The 17,736-nt window shown below is 39.8% G+C and overlaps 1 protein-coding gene across 3 annotated transcripts in view; it reads left to right on the top strand.

Annotated features, from left to right (window-relative positions):
* The window catches only part of CDH8 (cadherin 8), a 255,600-nt gene extending 241,752 nt beyond the window's left edge, over positions 1-13,848 (top strand). For 2 of the 3 annotated variants that reach the window (XM_070953108.1, XM_070953107.1), the window contains 2 exons: positions 6,266-6,517; positions 10,324-10,817. In XM_070953108.1, the coding sequence (XP_070809209.1) occupies positions 6,266-6,517; positions 10,324-10,817 (746 nt within the window). Of the gene's footprint in view, positions 1-6,265; positions 6,518-10,323; positions 10,818-13,267 lie in introns of those variants that run through there. The other variant, XM_070953109.1, reaches the window with a different exon arrangement.
* Positions 13,849-17,736: the final 3,888 nt, after the last annotated feature.

The following is a 17,736-nucleotide window of genomic DNA, read 5'->3' as shown; positions in this document are numbered from 1 at the left end:
ATTTTAGCATACAGCCCATCAGTACAGCAACGCTAAAGGTGCCCCAAACAGAAGATCAAAGATATTCCAACTGCTGGCTAATATTATGGAATTCCAAAAAAAAAAACAACCACTCCTGGTTTTCAAATCCACTTCAAATCCCATTTAATGCCCCTCTTAGTAGTAGTATATTGCAATTTCTAACCAAGTACACAGAAGGACTCTGCACATCACAATTTTTCAATTCTGGCTAGCTAACTTTTATCTAAACATAAAGAAACCTTCTTTGCCAGAGCTTCTCAAGTCTCCAGCTGTAAAAGTCCCCAATTAAAAATTCTTTTCTTTCCCTTCAAAGGCGACATAGCCAGCACAGATAACTTATAATACAGTTTTTAATGCTGTTAATGATTTGATATTTCTAAACAGTTATTTTAAAAAATGGAAAGAAGAAAAAAGGGGGGGGGAAGTAGATGGCTAGTTGGAAAGTTGCACAGCAGGGAAACTTATAGATGTCTACTTATTCAAGAAAGTTTCATGAAGTAAAGGAACATCAGGTGCTCTCAGAAAAGGCCTGGCTTAGAGACATTTAACATGTAGACTGTTTGTCTTCCTCCTAATCTTTTAAATCAGCCTACAAGTTTTGGTTGCCATGTTGTAAAAAAAGATGTGGAGAGTCTAGAAAATGTGCAGAGAAGAGCATCAAAGAAGACTAGGAGACTGGAGGTTAAAACATATGAAGAACGGTTGCAAGAACTGGGTATGTCTAGTTTAATGAAAAGAAGAACTACGGGAGACACGATAGCAGTGTTCCAATATCTCAGGGGTTGCCACAAAGAAGAGGAGTCAAGCTATTCTCCAAAGCATCTGAGGGTAGGACAAGAAGCAATGAGTGGAAACTAATCAAGGAGAGAAGCAACTTAGAACTAAGGAGAAATTTTCTGACAAGTTAGAACAATTAATCAGTGGAACAACTTGCCTCCAGCACTGGAAGTTTTTAAGAAGATGTTGGATAACCATTTGTCTGAAGTGGTGTAGGGTTTCCTACCTGGGCAGAGGGTTGGACTAGAAGACCTCCAAGGTCCCTTCCAACTCTGTTATTCTATTCTAAATGTAGCCTGACATTAAGGCACTTTTTTTTATTTCTGTTGACCTGCTGCTTTAAGTCAGCTAATATAGGCTCAAGTCTGCATAACATCTTCCTTCCCTTCATATGCCACACAAACTTGCTTGTTCTTTTTCAATATTGTACTCTACTCATTAACCAAGAGATCTCATGGTGGTCATCTAACAAAGGGATGAATGATCATTTCAAAGATTTGAAAAAAAAAATCATCAATCCCAATTATGGATGGTCTATGAGCTTTTGGACAAGTACTCACATTGCTGAAAATCAGAGATAAAAAGGTCTTCTGTGATTTATTTTGAGGTAGGAAAACCAGACCTTCCATGGAAGTCCTGAAATAGACAAGTTTTGAAGAAGGACAAATGACCTCTCTCCAACAGACCTGACTTCCGCAAAAAATATGATAGAGCTCTGTCCATTTTGTTTCATCCATTACATTCCTGTAAAAAGGGGTGGAATTAAATGTCATCCCTACCATCGAAAAGGTGTCCTAAATTAACCACAATGGAAGAAATTAATTGTGAGTAGAAAGGCTGAAGCAATCAGAGAAGTTGCAGCTTTAACTGAGAAAAGATCTTTTTACATATATCTAAGGATGATGTAGGGATGCGGTGGCTCAGTGGCTAAGGTGCTGAGCTTGTCGATCGAAAGATCAGCAGTTCAGTAGTTCGAATCCCTAGTGCTGCCTAATGGGGTGAGCTCCTATTACTTGTCCCAGCTTCTGCCAACCTAGCGGTTTGAAAGCAGGTAAAAAATGCAAGTAGAAAAATAGAGACCACCTTTGGTGGGAAGGTAACAGCGTTCTGTGCACCTTTGGCATTTAGTCATGCCGGCCACATGACCATGGAGACATCTTCGGACAGCGCTGGCTCTTCGGCTTTGAAATGGTGAGCACCGCCCCTAGAATCGGGAACGACTAGCACATATGTGAGAGGGGAACCTTTACCTTCAACTTAAGGATGATGTAACCAAGTCAGAGAGAAGAAAGGAGAATATAGGCAGTCCTTCATAAGTGCAGAGACTACCTTTCTTTGACCATTTCCCTGAACTATCTACGTACAGGTAGTCCTTGATTTACGACCACAATTGAGCCCTACATTTCTGTTGCTAAGTGACTTTCTTGCCACAGTTTTAAGAGAATCACTGAAGTTGTTACGTTAATAACATGGCTGTTAAGCGAATCTGGCTTCCTCATTGACGTTGCTTGTCAGAAGGTCACAAAAAGCGATCATATCACCCTGGGACACTGCAACCCTCCTAAATATGAATAAGTTGCCAAGCATCCAATTTTTGATCAGGTGACCATGGGGATTCTGCAACGGTCATGTGAAAAAAGTTCTAGGACCCTTTTTTCAGTGCCGTTGTAACTTTGAATGACCTTCTAAATGAAGTGTTGTAAATAGAGGACTATCTGTACAATCCCAAGCTACGAAGGCCTTCACATTCTCTTTCCAAATTATAAGATTTAATGTACCTGGGGAAAAAATATATATTATTACACGGGAAATAAATAGTATTAAGTGCAGCTTATTGTTTGATTCAACTTGGATGAAATCCAATTTCATTTTTGTCCTTACCTTATCTATTTTTTAAAAAAGTGTGGCTCTTGCCATATCCCTCAAAAGCAGATGTAGCTCTTGGCCTGGGGAGAAAAAAAAGTCAATTTTCAGAACACCAGAGAAAGAAAAGGAGGAGGAGGAGGAGGAGGAGGAGGAGGAGGAGGAGGAGGAGGAGGAGGAGGAGGAGGAGGAGGAGGAGGAGGAGGAGGAGGAGAAGAAGAAGAAGAAGAAGAAGAAGAAGAAGAAGAAGAAGAAGAAGAAGAAGAAGAAGAAGAAGAAGAAGAAGAAGAAGAAGAAGAAGAAGAAAGTAAGGATACAATTATTTCCGTTCCCCAGTATGTTGGTTCTTCTATTATGCTGAGTTTGGTCTAAATCAATATTGAAGAACATAACAATACATAGAGCCAGTATTAATCACTGACTTATTTCCACATGGAAAGTGCTTTACTTTGTTAAGGAAGGCACGGGTAAATAAAATACATGAAAAGCAAGAGAATGACGGATGAGGAGGTTAATTGGGAAGATGAGTGGAGAGCAAGTCACCCACTATCCTCTTGAACACCTGTTTCCAAGCTAATTCATGCAGTAGCCTTGGTGTCTACAACTCAGAGAGCCACCTGCTGTTTTCTCAGCTTTCAAGTGCTATTTTTAAAGTGTTTGCCAGGAAGGGAAAGTCAGTCAGATAAAGTGATTTTATTACTAGTCAGGAAGATAGGTTGGCCTGTAAGTTTCAAGTTGGAGAAACTCAATAAAAGTGCCTAAATCCCTTGGTAAACCTCAAGGCAACATGTCAAGCGAAGGATAGATGAATCTGTCAGTGTTGCTTTCTCCTGCATTTGGTCTTCCTTCTTGCTGATGTTTTAAATCTAATTTATGACAACGTTTGTTAATTTTGACCATTAAACTCCCCTGAATTCTTTACCTACCTGCATTGGTCCAGTTTAATAAATGAAACTATCTGTTGTGACCTAGGCTTCCTGAGTCATTAAAACACACGAGTAGTCCCAAAAACCTCTTTTATTGCAACAGCTGTGAATTGCATTCATTCACAGCTGAGTCCCAATTAGTTGCAAAAAGTCCTTCAGAAGAAGTCCTTCGGGATAATCACCAACCTTTATCTCCCTTGACACGCTGCCAAAGACCTACTTGGCAAAGCCACACAGAGTCCAGAATCAAACAGAGATGCTGACTGGGAACAGAATTAACAACGTTGCTTTCCTGCAAAGTGCCCACATGCCTTTGCTCCTCTTTTAAGCCTTATGGGAGGGGCCCATCATCTCCAGGCCTTACTCCTGAGTCGTCCCTTTCGTTTTAATTGTTCTTGCCTTCTGGCAGCTATGTGCATGCGTGCACTAGGCACAGGCTCCTCCTGTTCCTCTGCTTCTCTGCTGTCCGACTCTGCAAAACCTACAAGTCCTTATGGGGGGGGGAGTTACTAAGCAAGCTTTACTTGGATAGTACATGCAAATTAACTTCTAAAAGAAAATGAAAAATTGTGTCAAGTGGGGAGGGGGAAAACCAAATTGAAGCATGGGGACTTCTGAGTAGGAACATTCCAACATTTGTTATTGTGCTGTTTATAATTCTGCAACGGAAAGCAATAAAGAGCTAATGTGAAATACATCAAATAATGTTACATTTTTGAAATGTTTTCTGCCTCTCCCAGAGATGTTAATAGGTGGGAAATAGTGGGCGAGCTGTTGCCTGCCAATAATGTAGAGTTCCCTAATGTAATAGAAAAATCTCATGCATTCAGGAATAAAATGAATTCAATAATTACTTGAGGGATGCTTAGCTATTTGATTTAATATACTCATAATACCTGGTATTAAATAAAGCCACCATTTACTTCACCTGAGCATATGCAGCACGGGCTATATTTTACATGTTAAATGAAAGAAAGGACTCGGTAAATTCAGCAAATACACAAGCTAAATGACCATGGCTTTACTGATGACAACTGGGCCCAAAGCTGTTAAAAATAAAAGTAATATCACTTTGGGAAAACATAACAATTTGTACTGAAGCCACTGCTTGTCCCGTTTATCCAAATGAATACAATGGGCGAGGGTCCTTGGTGCTCTCTGAGCTTAGTTGTTTTTTTCCCCAAACATTTCATTATCTAGGTCGGTGATGGTGAACTTATGGCACACGTGCCAGAGGGGGCACACAGCATCCTCTTTGATGACACATGAGCTGTTGCCCCAGTTCAGCTCTGCTGCGCATGCACATGTGCTTCCCGCTGGCCAGCTGGTCTTATCTCTGCCACGCATTCGCAGGGGCATGCGGGTGGCCGTGCATAGATGCGTGGGGTGGTGGGGCACATGCGCGGGGGCTGTGCACATGCATGGGGGCAGGGTGCATGGGGGGGCTGCATGCATGCAAAGGGGGTGGAGCACATACACAGGGGCACATGTGCGGGGCAGCACATGCATTGCATTTTGGGCATTCCGGGGGACACACGCGCTTTGGGAACTCGGTCCGGAAAAGGTTAGCCATCACTGATCTAAGTACTATCACTGATAATGTTACCTAGTTCAGGTAACGTTTTCTGCAAGAAAGCAATCAAGCTTAGAGAGCACCAAGAAATCCTCATTTCAGCTCTGAGCAACAAATATTCTCCTTTATTGGAATACAACGGATATTCTAAATCCATGGACAAATTTCTGCCTTCTCCCTTGTGCCTTTTCTATATTTGTCTCATCTCCAAGACCTGTATGGGACATCTTATCCATAGACTAAAACAGGGGTTCCCCAACTCCTGGGCCACGGCCCATTACTGGGCTGTGGCCGATTCACAACCGGACCACTTGAGCTCAAGTTATGTGAGCAGTGGGCTGGCCAGGGGTGGTATTCACTTGCCTTTGCTACCGGTTCGCAAATGTGAGTCCACGCACCAGCTCTGTGCATGCACAGGACCTTCCGTGCATGCGCAGAGAATCAAAAAAGGGATGTGATGATGTCCAGACGGGCGGGTGGGTGGGCTGTTGTGCGGAGCTTCCCGCCGCTGCTACCGGTTCACCTGAACCAGATAGAACCAGCTGAATACCACCACTGGGGCTGGCATGCATGCACATGTGTGTGCAACACAACTCACGCAGCCCTGTTCCCTTCTCCCCCACTCCACCGGCACTCCAAGGTTCAAATGTTGGGGCCCACTGACCTAAAAGAAGGTATAGATGTTCGCTTTTTGATGAAAAGATGTCTCAAATTGAATGTTTGTTTAAAAGAATGAATTTTCATGTTGCTACCGTGAAGCTATAAATTAAAATTAGAGGTACAGGATTGCATTACACAAAGATTAAAAAAAGACCCCAAGAACTTGATTATCCTATTTTAAAGTGGGAACCAACACTTACAAATGCAAATGTCTCAACTTAACAATAAGAAACCAGGAGAAGGGAGTTCAAGCAAGGTAAGTAAAACCATATATTGGGTAAATGAACATTAAAAAATAAATTGGTGGCGTATATTATAACACTACCATTTTGGCACTGCCTTTCGTTAATAACAAATATTTAAAATATTTCACAAGGCTAATACTTTTAGGAAGACTGGAAAACTATTTTTTCTCTTACCATTCTGCCCATCTCATCCCTTCCAGATAACACTTTCAACATTTTGACCAAACGCAACGGATTCAGCCGGCAGAAACAAGAAGTTTATTTTTTACCTATCATCATCAGTGACAGCGGGAATCCTCCAATGAGTAGCACCAGTACTCTTACCATTAAAGTCTGTGGCTGCAGCAATGACGGCATTGCCCAGTCCTGCAATGCTGAAGCTTATGTTCTCCCTATTGGTCTCAGCATGGGTGCTTTAATAGCAATTCTGGCCTGCATCATTTTGCTTTTAGGTACGTATGAATATATTGCTGGGGAAAGACACAAACGTTGCAATGATTTAGGATGTTAGACTTGGATGATGGGTATCTGCGTTGAAATGCATTTTGAGCCATGGAAGATCATGGTGATCTGTCCCTGTCCAGACACACACACAAACACAGCCAGCCGAGGGTTAAGAAAGTACTTGGCACGCACATAGGTCATTATCTCAAACTTGGCAGCAATATAATCACTGACTGCCAAGAGCTTTTACTGCAACAGATAACATAAATTACATACGCATTGCAAATAGTCCAGCAAAACAATATCCCTTTCGGCAGCTTCAGACTAGCCAAAGTGGCTAGCCAAAGTTCGTTTTTGTTCATCACGGAGTTTTACCAGCCACCACCCTCTCTTATATAGTCTCTGGGGTGTGGTCCAGTGACTCAGTTCTAATCCCTAGCATGCCTCCTTAACTGCTGCAACCGTTTATCACACCTTCATTGGCGTGCATCCAGGAATGACAGCTCTCCTTCGTTCTCATCCGAGACACCTGGCTCCTGGCTAATCTCCTCTCCCTCGGCCGGCACCTGAGACAGTGCCAGAGGGGAGGGGCCTGGAGAGGGAGGCCTGGCTGACTCCTCTTCCTCATGTTCGGAGCTTTCTTCCTCCGATGAGATAGGCTCAGAGGGCGGGGCCACAACACATAGGGTGACTTGGGTCTGGTCTCTCTTCAAAAATGATTGAAGCAAAGCTGGCTGAGGAATTCCGGGAGTTGAAGTCCACAAGTCTTAAAGTTGCTAAGATTGGAGACCCCTGCCCTAAACCATCTTTTTTTTCCCCCGGGTTTCTGTGTGAGCTTTAGAAATGTATTTCACCTCATTCCTTGAATCCTTGAAATGAGGCTCTTTAAAGCAGCCGCATCTTTTTTTCAAGCTCTCAAGCCTGAAGGAACTTTGTATCTCTCTTAATGAGGGGTGCTGTGGTTAGACTTGTGAGAGATTCAAAGCATTTCTTCTAAATCATATTCGGATCCCTACCATACCAAAGGCTAATTACGATAGAAGAAGAAAAAAAAAAACATGCCAACAGAAGGAAATGTATGCTGCCTTGATTATCTGGATCAGAGAGATATAAATCTCATGAATAAACAAACACACTTCTCAGGAAGAACTTCTGGGAAAGAAATCTGACTATAGATTGATTCAACCTAACCCCTGCTGTTTTTTATATGCTGATTCAAGTCATTCATTCATTTAATTTCTTCCAATTATGTCCACTTTTCTGTCAATGGCAACCCCCAGATGCCTAACAGAATTAATACAAATTTAAGCCAATGTGAGAGATGCAAAAAGTATAAAATAGTGACATAAAAAGCAAGAAAAACATTATTGAAAATGAGTCAACATGCCATTAAAATATATTTATCAGGCAAACTCTCAGGCTTAAATACTCATCTCTGTCTACTTTCCAAACATCTTCAGTATAAATGAAGTTTTTGTTTTTTTTTTTTAATAAAGCTGAGTCTGTAGAACTAAAATAATGATGCCATAGAGTTAAAATCCTAGAATTTCCCAGTCAGCAGGGAAGCCATTGCTAAGAACTTTGAGAACTGAAATTCATACAGCTGGAGAGAATACAAGTTGGGGAAAGCTGATTTAGCAGATAGGTGAACACAGGTCTTTTTCATTCTTTCGCCTCTGTGTATGATTTTTTGTTTTTCTAAAAACACACATCTTGTAGTTTATAAATTCCCTGGCTCTCAGATTTCAAGTAGATTTTTTCAAAGCAGGGCATGTAGGGATCAGCATAAACTCAGAAGTTAAATCTGGCTAAAAATAGGAATGAAATCTATTTTAAAAAGCATTCTTACTAATGAGTGAAAATAAAGCAGAAACACCCAAAATTTATTTCGCCAATATCTGCAGTGGTCTTCACTAGTTTTCAATTTTCTTTTCAAACTGCTCTTGTATAAATGATATATACAATTATATCAAACTAAAAAAAAATTTTTTTTAATCTAGATGTTCTCATTCATTTTAAGAAAGAAATTTGTTTTGTTTTCCAAAGGACAAGAGAATTTTAGCAAAATTCTCACAAGTAGAGTATTGTATTATTGTATTTATTTAATTTTAAGATAACCAAAGATACATATGAATACCTTTCTTCTCTCACTGACTTTTCATATTTAATGGTCAGGCTAAAGGAAAGACCACAGAAAGAAAAATATTTAAACACATGTGTATCCGGTCCCCACCATTGCCTTTGGTTAGGGTTAGGGAGACAGAGCTGGAAATCAGGTAAGATGGCAAGAGGAGTCACATCTTGCTCCATGCACCCCAAAATAATAAGATCTCCCCCAAAATAAGCTCAAGCACTTATTTCAGGGTTCAAAAAAAATATAAGACAGGGTCTTATTTTCGGGGAAACACAATATCATCCCTTTTCTGATACCAACTATCTTTAAGCAATAGAGCGATGAAAAAGTTCCCAAGTCTATCTTTCTGAAGGGGAATAAAGTTTTTGAGAAATTTCAGCCAAGCATAAATCTTTCTCCAACCATTTTTAAAGAAAGTAAAATACTAGTTCCACAGTACACATAAACACCCCTCAAGTGTGCGTCTGTATTTTAAAGAAAAACATTTTGTATCCTAAAATTCTCACTTTTTTCTGGAGGAGAAGGAAATATCCTCATTTGGCTCCAAATAATTGAATGAAATCCTGATAGAAATAAATCTATGCTAAGAGAACACCGTTAAAAAGTGTTCATGTGCTCCAGGTATTTTAAGCATCAACTTTCAAAAGCTCCAAGTGGCACAGAAATAATTATAACTAATAATTGAAATAATCAATAATTATAACTAATAATAATTAAACTATAATTTTTTGATGGCCAAAGGCCACACTTGACACAGTGGGATAGAATGATGACAAAAAGTGAATGTAGCTGTGTTTCGTATTACATACGTGAGCTGGACCAGGCGTCTCCAACCTTGGAAACTTTAAGACTTGTGGACTTCAACTCCCAGAATTCCTCAGTAAGCAAAGCTTCACTGATTGAGGAATTATGGGAGTTGAAGTCCACAAGTCTTAAAATTGCCAAGTTGGAGACCCCTGAGCTGGGCTACAATTTCTTGGAGTTGTAGAGAGAGTGGGGGTTTTATTTCTTTGGGTGTTCTTATACCCATATTAACATTTCTTGTAAGGATTGCATCACAATTTTATCTATGTAATAGAGACTTTGGGTTTTCAGCAATTGTGGTTGAAGAACTATAGTAAGTTTTAGAGAAGTATAAGTATAAACCTAAGTCCTATGAAGGGAAGTTAAAGAGAAAGCCTGAAAAATTGTCATTCTTTCTAGAATGTAAGATGTAGGATGATTGGAGGAAGGCAAATTCCAGACCATGAAGTATAATAGCACTTAGCAATAGCACTTAGTCTTATATACCACTTCACAGTGCTTTACAGCTCTCTCTAAGGTTTACAACCTTTTCAACCTTTTTAAGGTTACAGAGTCAGAATAATGGCCCCAACAATCTGGGTCCTCATTTTACCGACCTCAGAAGGATGGAAAACTGAGTCAACCTTGAGCCTGGTGAGATTCGAACTGCCAAATTGCACGCAGGCAGCAGGCAGCAGAAGTAGCCTGCACTACTGCATTCTAACCACTGCACCACCACGGTTCTTAACCTAAGAGCCTCTTATAACCTAAATCAGGGGTCAGCATGGAGGCTCGGGATGTTTTCATTTCTTCTCACTTCCATTCATTATGACATGTCAGACTTTGTAATTAGGAACTGTTGTCCGGGCTCACCATTTTGTGATATTTCCTTTGCAGTCATTGTGGTGCTTTTCGTAACATTAAGGAGACATAAGAACGAGCCTCTGATTATCAAAGACGATGAAGACGTGAGAGAAAACATCATCCGGTACGATGACGAAGGAGGTGGCGAAGAGGACACCGAAGCGTTCGACATTGCGACGTTGCAGAATCCAGACGGAATAAATGGATTTTTACCCCGTAAGGATATTAAACCTGATCTTCAATTTATGCCCAGGCAGGGCCTGGCACCCGTCCCTAATGGAGTTGACGTTGATGAATTTATCAACGTTAGACTCCACGAGGCTGATAATGACCCCACAGCTCCTCCGTATGACTCAATCCAGATATATGGTTATGAGGGAAAAGGATCGGTGGCTGGTTCCCTAAGTTCTTTAGAGTCATCAACTTCAGACTCAGATCAAAATTTTGACTACCTCAGTGAATGGGGACCCCGTTTTAAAAGACTTGGGGAATTATATTCAGTGGGGGAAAGTGACAAAGAAACTTGACAGTGGATTACAAAGGTTCATTTTTTTCTTTTTCCCAGTCTTGACTTAAAACTTCTCATGTAATATTCTAGGGCCACCACAGTTCATTATGACTAACGTGGCTTTTTGTTTAGGGGGCAACTTTAGCACCAGTCATCTTTTAAAATCAACTACATTGTAATGTTGAACCAAAAAAAAAAAAGAAAAGTACATAAATCTCAAAATAATAATAATAATAATAATAATAATAATAATAATAATAATAATATATGTTAGGAGGTCTGAGTCTCGTGGAGTGTGGCGTTAAGTATGTAGAGTGTCTAGAAGTCTTTGGATATTCTATATTCACATGACCACTCTGAAGAATGGGTTCTAGAGCTTTGATCGTCTTTGGCAACGGGAATCAGTAATGGAATGGAGAAGGTCTTTCGCTTCCTAATGGACTTCTGTAGGACTTTTTCATTTGGTAAAGAAGATTATCTTCTGAGAGTCCATTAAGAACAAAGGGTTTAGTCTCCCCACTACCCACCAAGTTTTCATGAGGGAAAAAAGGAAAAAAAAAACATAAAAATTTAAAGCAATATCTGTCGTCTTTCCAATGCTGATTGTTTTTTTCTTCTTAAAGACAGGATTGATAAAAACAAAACAAAAAAAAACCTTTTGGCCTCAACTGTTCAGTGACTCAAAGTTGTACATAGGATAATTGTTGGCTGCAAAAAAAAAAAAACCACCACCACAGACCGAACAATAACATCTTTAAATATTGTGTCAAGCCTTAAAAATATTCACATGTTCTTAATCCATTCCAGGGACAGGATTCAAAATCCACAGTTGTGGGGAGGAAATCTGACAATATGGATTGTTTTCTAGAAGGATTGATCCTTTTTTTTTTGACTTTCATAAGGGGAAAAAAAAAAGGAGAGGAATCAGTGAAGGAAGATGGACTCACATATATGAAACTGAAGCTGGTTTTATTGCTGAAGAATGCATTTATTTGTTTAATCCTTGAAATAAATATTTTATTGATGTCCATTACTGCTTTTATTTATTAAGGTTGGGTTTTTGGAAGTGTATAAGGAAAAAAGTAGAACCATCTAAAGTATTGTATTCCATCCACTGACAAAAGTTTTAGAGTGATTTCTTCTATATATAGTGAATGTTATTTGAAACCTGCTTTTTCAAAAACAAAACACAAGGATTGTTAGCTGTAGAGGAGTAAAAAAATGAATGCTAGCGAGTGAAAAAAAAGTATGTCCCTAGAGGAAATTAACTTTGGATGTTTTTATATTTATATCATAAACCTACTAACTATGTTCAATACAAGCACAAACAGCTGGAAGTAAACCAGTTCATGTGAATATTAAAACAAACAAACAAAAAATGACTCTAAATTTTAAAAATTCCACACAAAATACCATAAGGTTTTTCTGCTGTGCTAGAAAAGGATCCAGTGTGTATATATATATATTTTCTGCTAATGTTCTTAGCTTTTATTTCTTTTTTTCCTTAGAATATTCATAGTTCTGTATGAAAATCTTGTTCAGAGAAAACCACCTATGGAAGCTGTCAGCATCCTCAATTTGTAATGGAAACTTTATCATTTAGAAGTAGCGTCTGTATAATAAAATTAAATGGTATATAAAAATCATTTTACTTTTTTTCCCTATTTCTGTTTGGAAGCTTTTTTTTAAAAAAAAAATCTCAATGTATTGTATTCAGAAAAAGAAAAGGGGAAAAAAAAACAAAGCAAAATACTTGTAATGTTTCCTACTTTATGGAAATATATTTTTTTATAAATACCTTCTTTGTGATCACGGTTTCTTTTGGTGTTGCCTGCATCTTGCAGAGAGTTGTAATTTCTTTTAAAGGCTTTTTTTTTTTTAAAGTAATAAGTGCATTATGTGGATATCAGACAATATATGAATTTCCTGCCCTGCAAGTAGAAGTAGAATGACTTCCACGAAAAAAACCAAAGAGGGAATTTGAATACCAGCCGCATTGACAAAATCACCATCGGTCAATTGCAAAAGGCAGCTTTACTTGGAATACCTTACATCTTGTAACAATGCCTTTAAGATTGTTAAAACAACAACAGTTGCTTGTGCCAGGTCCTTGAGAAGGGCTCGATAGGTGGACAAATGGCAAATCCAGTCTAAACAACTGACTTACTCTGTGATCGACTGTAATAATAAAAGATGCAGAAATGAATTAGATTTTATGAAGACCTGTACATGTTCTAAATTCACCATGTCCAGAATTGCTAGGTTGATTCAATGCTAAAACAATGAAACCATAGCATGATTTTAACACAATGGCCCAATTTACACACACACACACACACACACACACACACACTTGGTTTGATTGTTTGATTATGTGCCATCAAGTCATTTTCAACTTTTAGCAACCACATAGATAGTTTTTCTTCATGTTGATTTATCCCTAACCTAGTCTTTCTCGTCTTCCAACAGTGCACCCATCGCTACTGTAACTGAGTCCATCCAACTTGCTGCTGGTCATCCTCTTATTCTCTTTCCTTCTACTTTTCCCAGCATTACAGCCTTCTCCAGAGAGCTGGGACTTCACATAATGTGTCCGAAGTAGGATAATTTGAGACTGGTCATCTGTGCCTTGAGTGAGAACTCTGGGTTGACTTGTTTAATGATTCACTGGTTTGTTTTCTTCAGTGTCCATGTTAATCTCAGGATTCATCTTCAACGCCAAAGTTCAAAAGTATTAATACTCTTTCTATCTTACCTTTTCTATGTTCAATTCACAAGCGTACACAAAGGCAGAACGTGCCAAACCCAAGAGCTTTTGCACCGGTGACAAATTCCTTGTGTGTCTAATAATCTGATCTGTAATTTGCAGATCAGCCACCAAGCATTTAGGACTCATAGAATAAATGGGGGAAGGAGGTTTTCCTCAATGTTCATTTCTCTGAAATCCTTGAAGGCCACTAAATAAAGTTGAATTATTGATCTCAAAACATTCTGCTCGATATATTAAAATGAGAATGCAATACTATATAGTGTCGATGTAAGTGAGCAAATGACTGTGTGATACGAGTAATAACAGTGATGTTACAATTTATTTTAAAAGTGTCACTTCCCTCCCACATTCTTAAGAACATAAATAAACTGAAAAATGGACTATAAACAGGATCATTTATAGCTGTTTATTAAAGTTAACTGTAACAGCATGAAGGGTGTTTGCAGAAGGGTGAAATAGTGTTCCAGTATGGCACTTCAATGTTTTCATGCTTGCTTCAAAAGAAGATTGTTTTGTTATTTAACAAGCAGTCATAATTTCATGGGGTGGAGAGTTCCGTATGATTGCATTGCGTTCAGATTAAAATCTCTCATGTAGATAACTAACAAAAATGTTGCAGGATAAAGTGTTCCTCTTGAAGGTTTCACTCCACATCTATATCCTCTTCTTGGACCTCATACTTTTTTCCCCCCACAAATCACATTTTTCCCTACCGCCCCCTATGGTTAGCATTCAATGCTTAATGAACAAAATTCATTGCAATATTTACTTTTTCTGAGAAGACCCCATTTCTTTAGAGAATCTTCTTTTCCTTCTTTCCATCCTTCAAGAGCCGTAGTGGCACAGTAGTTAATACTTTAGGTCAGCGGTCACCAACTGATGGTCCATGGACCACCGATGGTCTGCAATAAAATTTTGGTGGTCCGCAGAAAAATTATTTGAATTTTTTATATTGCACTAAATCAAGAGTCCTCAAACTACAGCCCCTGGACTGGATATGTGCAATGAACGTTTGTGTTGCTGCAGAGAGTCTCCCCCTTCCGGGTCTTTTTGTGTGGGTCAGAGGGGGGCAGAAATTCCAACTTGGGGATTTCAGCCTCCTGGTACCGGGGCTTTGGGCGAAGGCTGGAGGGAAGGACCGCTGAAGGGGAAGAGCCAGAGGGCCTTGTTCCAGTGGGACTGCATTATGGCCTGGATGGTTGGTCATCTCAGCCCGCTGAGGCTCCAGGCACCGGTACCTGGCCTTGCACTCCTGTAGGTCTTCTCTCTGCTTGGAAAGCCTATGCTCGTAGTCCTCAGTGAGGTGCTTCTGCTGAGCCTCCTTCTCGGCCAGATCCAATTTGAATTGAGCCAGCTGTTTTGCCAACTCTTTCTTGTGGTGGCTGCTTAGCTCCAACAACTGCTTCCTATTGGGGCCCTAAGGAGCCCAGACAGGCAGGCAATGAGTGGCTGGGAGGGGCAAGTAGAGGCCAGTGAGGTGCCCTGCAATGTGAGTGACATCGAGTTGGCCACACCCACCCAGTCACATGATCACTTAGCCATGCCCACCCAGCCGGTCTTTAGGCAGATCATATTAATGGTCTGCGGGATTTAAAATTATGAATTTAGTGGTCCCTGAGGTCCAAAAGGTTGGTGACCCCCACTTTAGGCTAACTGCCCACAGCCACAAGTTCAATCCTGACCAGTTCAAGGTTGATTCAACCTTCCATCCTTCTGAAGTCGGTAAAATGTTGGCTGCAATTTGCTGACTCTGTAAACTCCTTAGAGAAGGCTATAAGTCTAAATGCTATTGCTATTGCTATCCTTCCTTTGTTTTGTTTTTTTGTTTGTTTGTTTTTGGTACTTCTTCATAAAAAAACAGCACCTGGCAAACTGAACCTAGTGTTAGTGTCATCTATAATACTCATACAATTATGGATCCTAGAAGCTTTGGCAAGTGATCCTCACTCCTGTTTTTCTCTCAGCAGACTGAGATCTCAAAAACATGAAGCCACACTAATTGTTAATCCCTTCTCCCCCCCCCCACACACACACACAAATTAAAAATAAATAATACTTATTTTTCATACAGTTCTCCATAAACCATGTGCAATTATTTAATCCAGGAAAATTCCTAGAAATTTTCTTTCTCTGCGAAATTGCTTTTTTTTTTTTTATCTCCTCCTCAGTGTGCTTCTGTATTTGGGGGGAGGGAGGGTTATAATAATTTGGAATTTATTCCTTACTGTTGTCAATGTCAATGACAATTAGTTAATTTTAATTAATTATTTTTTTTAACAAAACTTTATTCATTCTTAAAAAAACATTTAAAACATACAAGTTTCTCTTAATCAAGAAACAAATTTACATATACAATACACAACTTCAACTACTATCTAATTTCTATTATTATATATAGATATATACAAACCTACAGTGACATATTTCATTTTCTATCTATCTGACAGTGCAATTTTTAATTATTGTTAAATAATTACTGTTGTCAATGTCAATGACAATTAGTTAATTTTAATTTTTTTTTTAATTTGATTTATATGCCGCCCTTCTCCGAAGACTCAGGGCGGCTTACAATGTGCTCAGCAATAATTAATTAATTAATTAATTAATTAATTAATTAATTAATTAATTGTCAACAGATCCTGGAGAGATTTATTGACTGGCTTTATCCAACTTTCTCCTTACTCTGAGCAGAGAACGCCTGATAGAAGGAGTTCTGTCTTCTTGATGTCTTCCCTTGAGACTGAATATAGGCCTGCAAGATTTCAGGCCACTGGAGAAATAATTGTGCAATGAGAGATATAGAAGCCACCTTGGCTACCTCCTATCTCAGGGAAAACAACAGAGAATGGAAGGGACTTTGTACTTTGCAAAAAAATGAATAAGAACAGTTGAAAAATGCAAAATGAATGTAAAACTATCTCCAAAGCACTGATAGAAAATTGGCTTAGAGAAAGTATTGAGTTTTTTTTAAAAAAAAAAACTAGGGATAGAGTTTCACATCCTTGAAAGAGCAAATAGGGCACCTGCCTCTCCTGATCAATGCCCAACTATCCATCACCTAGGACAGGTTCCCCAACCCCTAAGCCAGTGATGGTTAACCTTTTTGGTGCTGAGTGTCCAAAGTGTGCATGCAAATGCACTCACATGTGCCAGAACCCCCAAAATGCAACGTGAGTGACCCCCATGCATGCACCCCGCTCCCACGCATGCATGCACGTTCCCCGTGCATGCATGCATGTTCCTCGTACATGTGAGGCCCCCACACACATGTGCCCCCCACACCTCATTTTGGTTCCCAGGTTGGGGCAAGAAGCTTTCCAGGCCCAAAACCAGGTGCAGGGGGTCCGTGCGAGGTATGCGCAGATGCGTGGTGGAGCTGGGCTGGGGTGATGAGTAGCGTGCCCGTAGAGAGGGCTCTTCATGCCACCTGTGGCATGCATGCCATAGGTTCACCATCATGGCCCTAGGCCATGATCCACTACCAAGCTATGGCCTATTTACTACTGGGCCACATGAGTTGCACGTGCACACCGGCCTGTCACTCACACACCCCAGATCCCCTCTCCCCCCCACCGCCAGGCCACTAAGCCACAAAAGTTGAGAACCACTAACCTAGGAGCTTCTCTGGATGGGGTGGCTGGGATGCAGTAGTTTTCTTGTAACCTCCCAGGTAGACTATTACAATGCTCTTTATATGGATTGCAAAAAAAAAAAAAAAACACGCTTGAAACTAAGGCAGAATGTAGTAGTAAGACCGTAGGCTGGAATAATGTTTAGAGTTCATAAAGCAAGAGGAATTCCATTGTCTCCTTGCATATTTAAGACTGGGTTATTGAAGATCTCTCCTAGTATGTAACAGTTGAACTTACTTTCATTTCTTTGAAATCGCATCCTCTGGATGTTCTAACTGTCCTCTCTTGCATTTGGACTTAACAGCTACAAACCAGTCGCCTGCTCTTTTCCTTTCTTGTTCTTTCTTTTAAAAAAAGTCTTTACTTCTCTATTACTGTAGGTCCTGAAATATGGTTTCTTTTTATTTCATTTCAGGATGTTATCCTGTGGATTTTATGGCTTGTAATTGGCCCTGCGATCCTTAGGGCAGGTGGCAGGCTATAAATGGTTTAATATTGCAAGCCATGTTGGGTACTTCAGCATAAGCTGAAAGGCA

The sequence above is a fragment of the Pituophis catenifer genome, unplaced genomic scaffold (assembly GCF_029215685.1).
Source record: "Pituophis catenifer annectens isolate HBS135680 unplaced genomic scaffold, rPitCat1.0.hap2 SCAF_13, whole genome shotgun sequence".
In the NCBI taxonomy this organism is placed as follows: domain Eukaryota; kingdom Metazoa; phylum Chordata; class Lepidosauria; order Squamata; family Colubridae; genus Pituophis; species Pituophis catenifer.
This window is presented reverse-complemented; position numbering and strand designations above follow the sequence as displayed.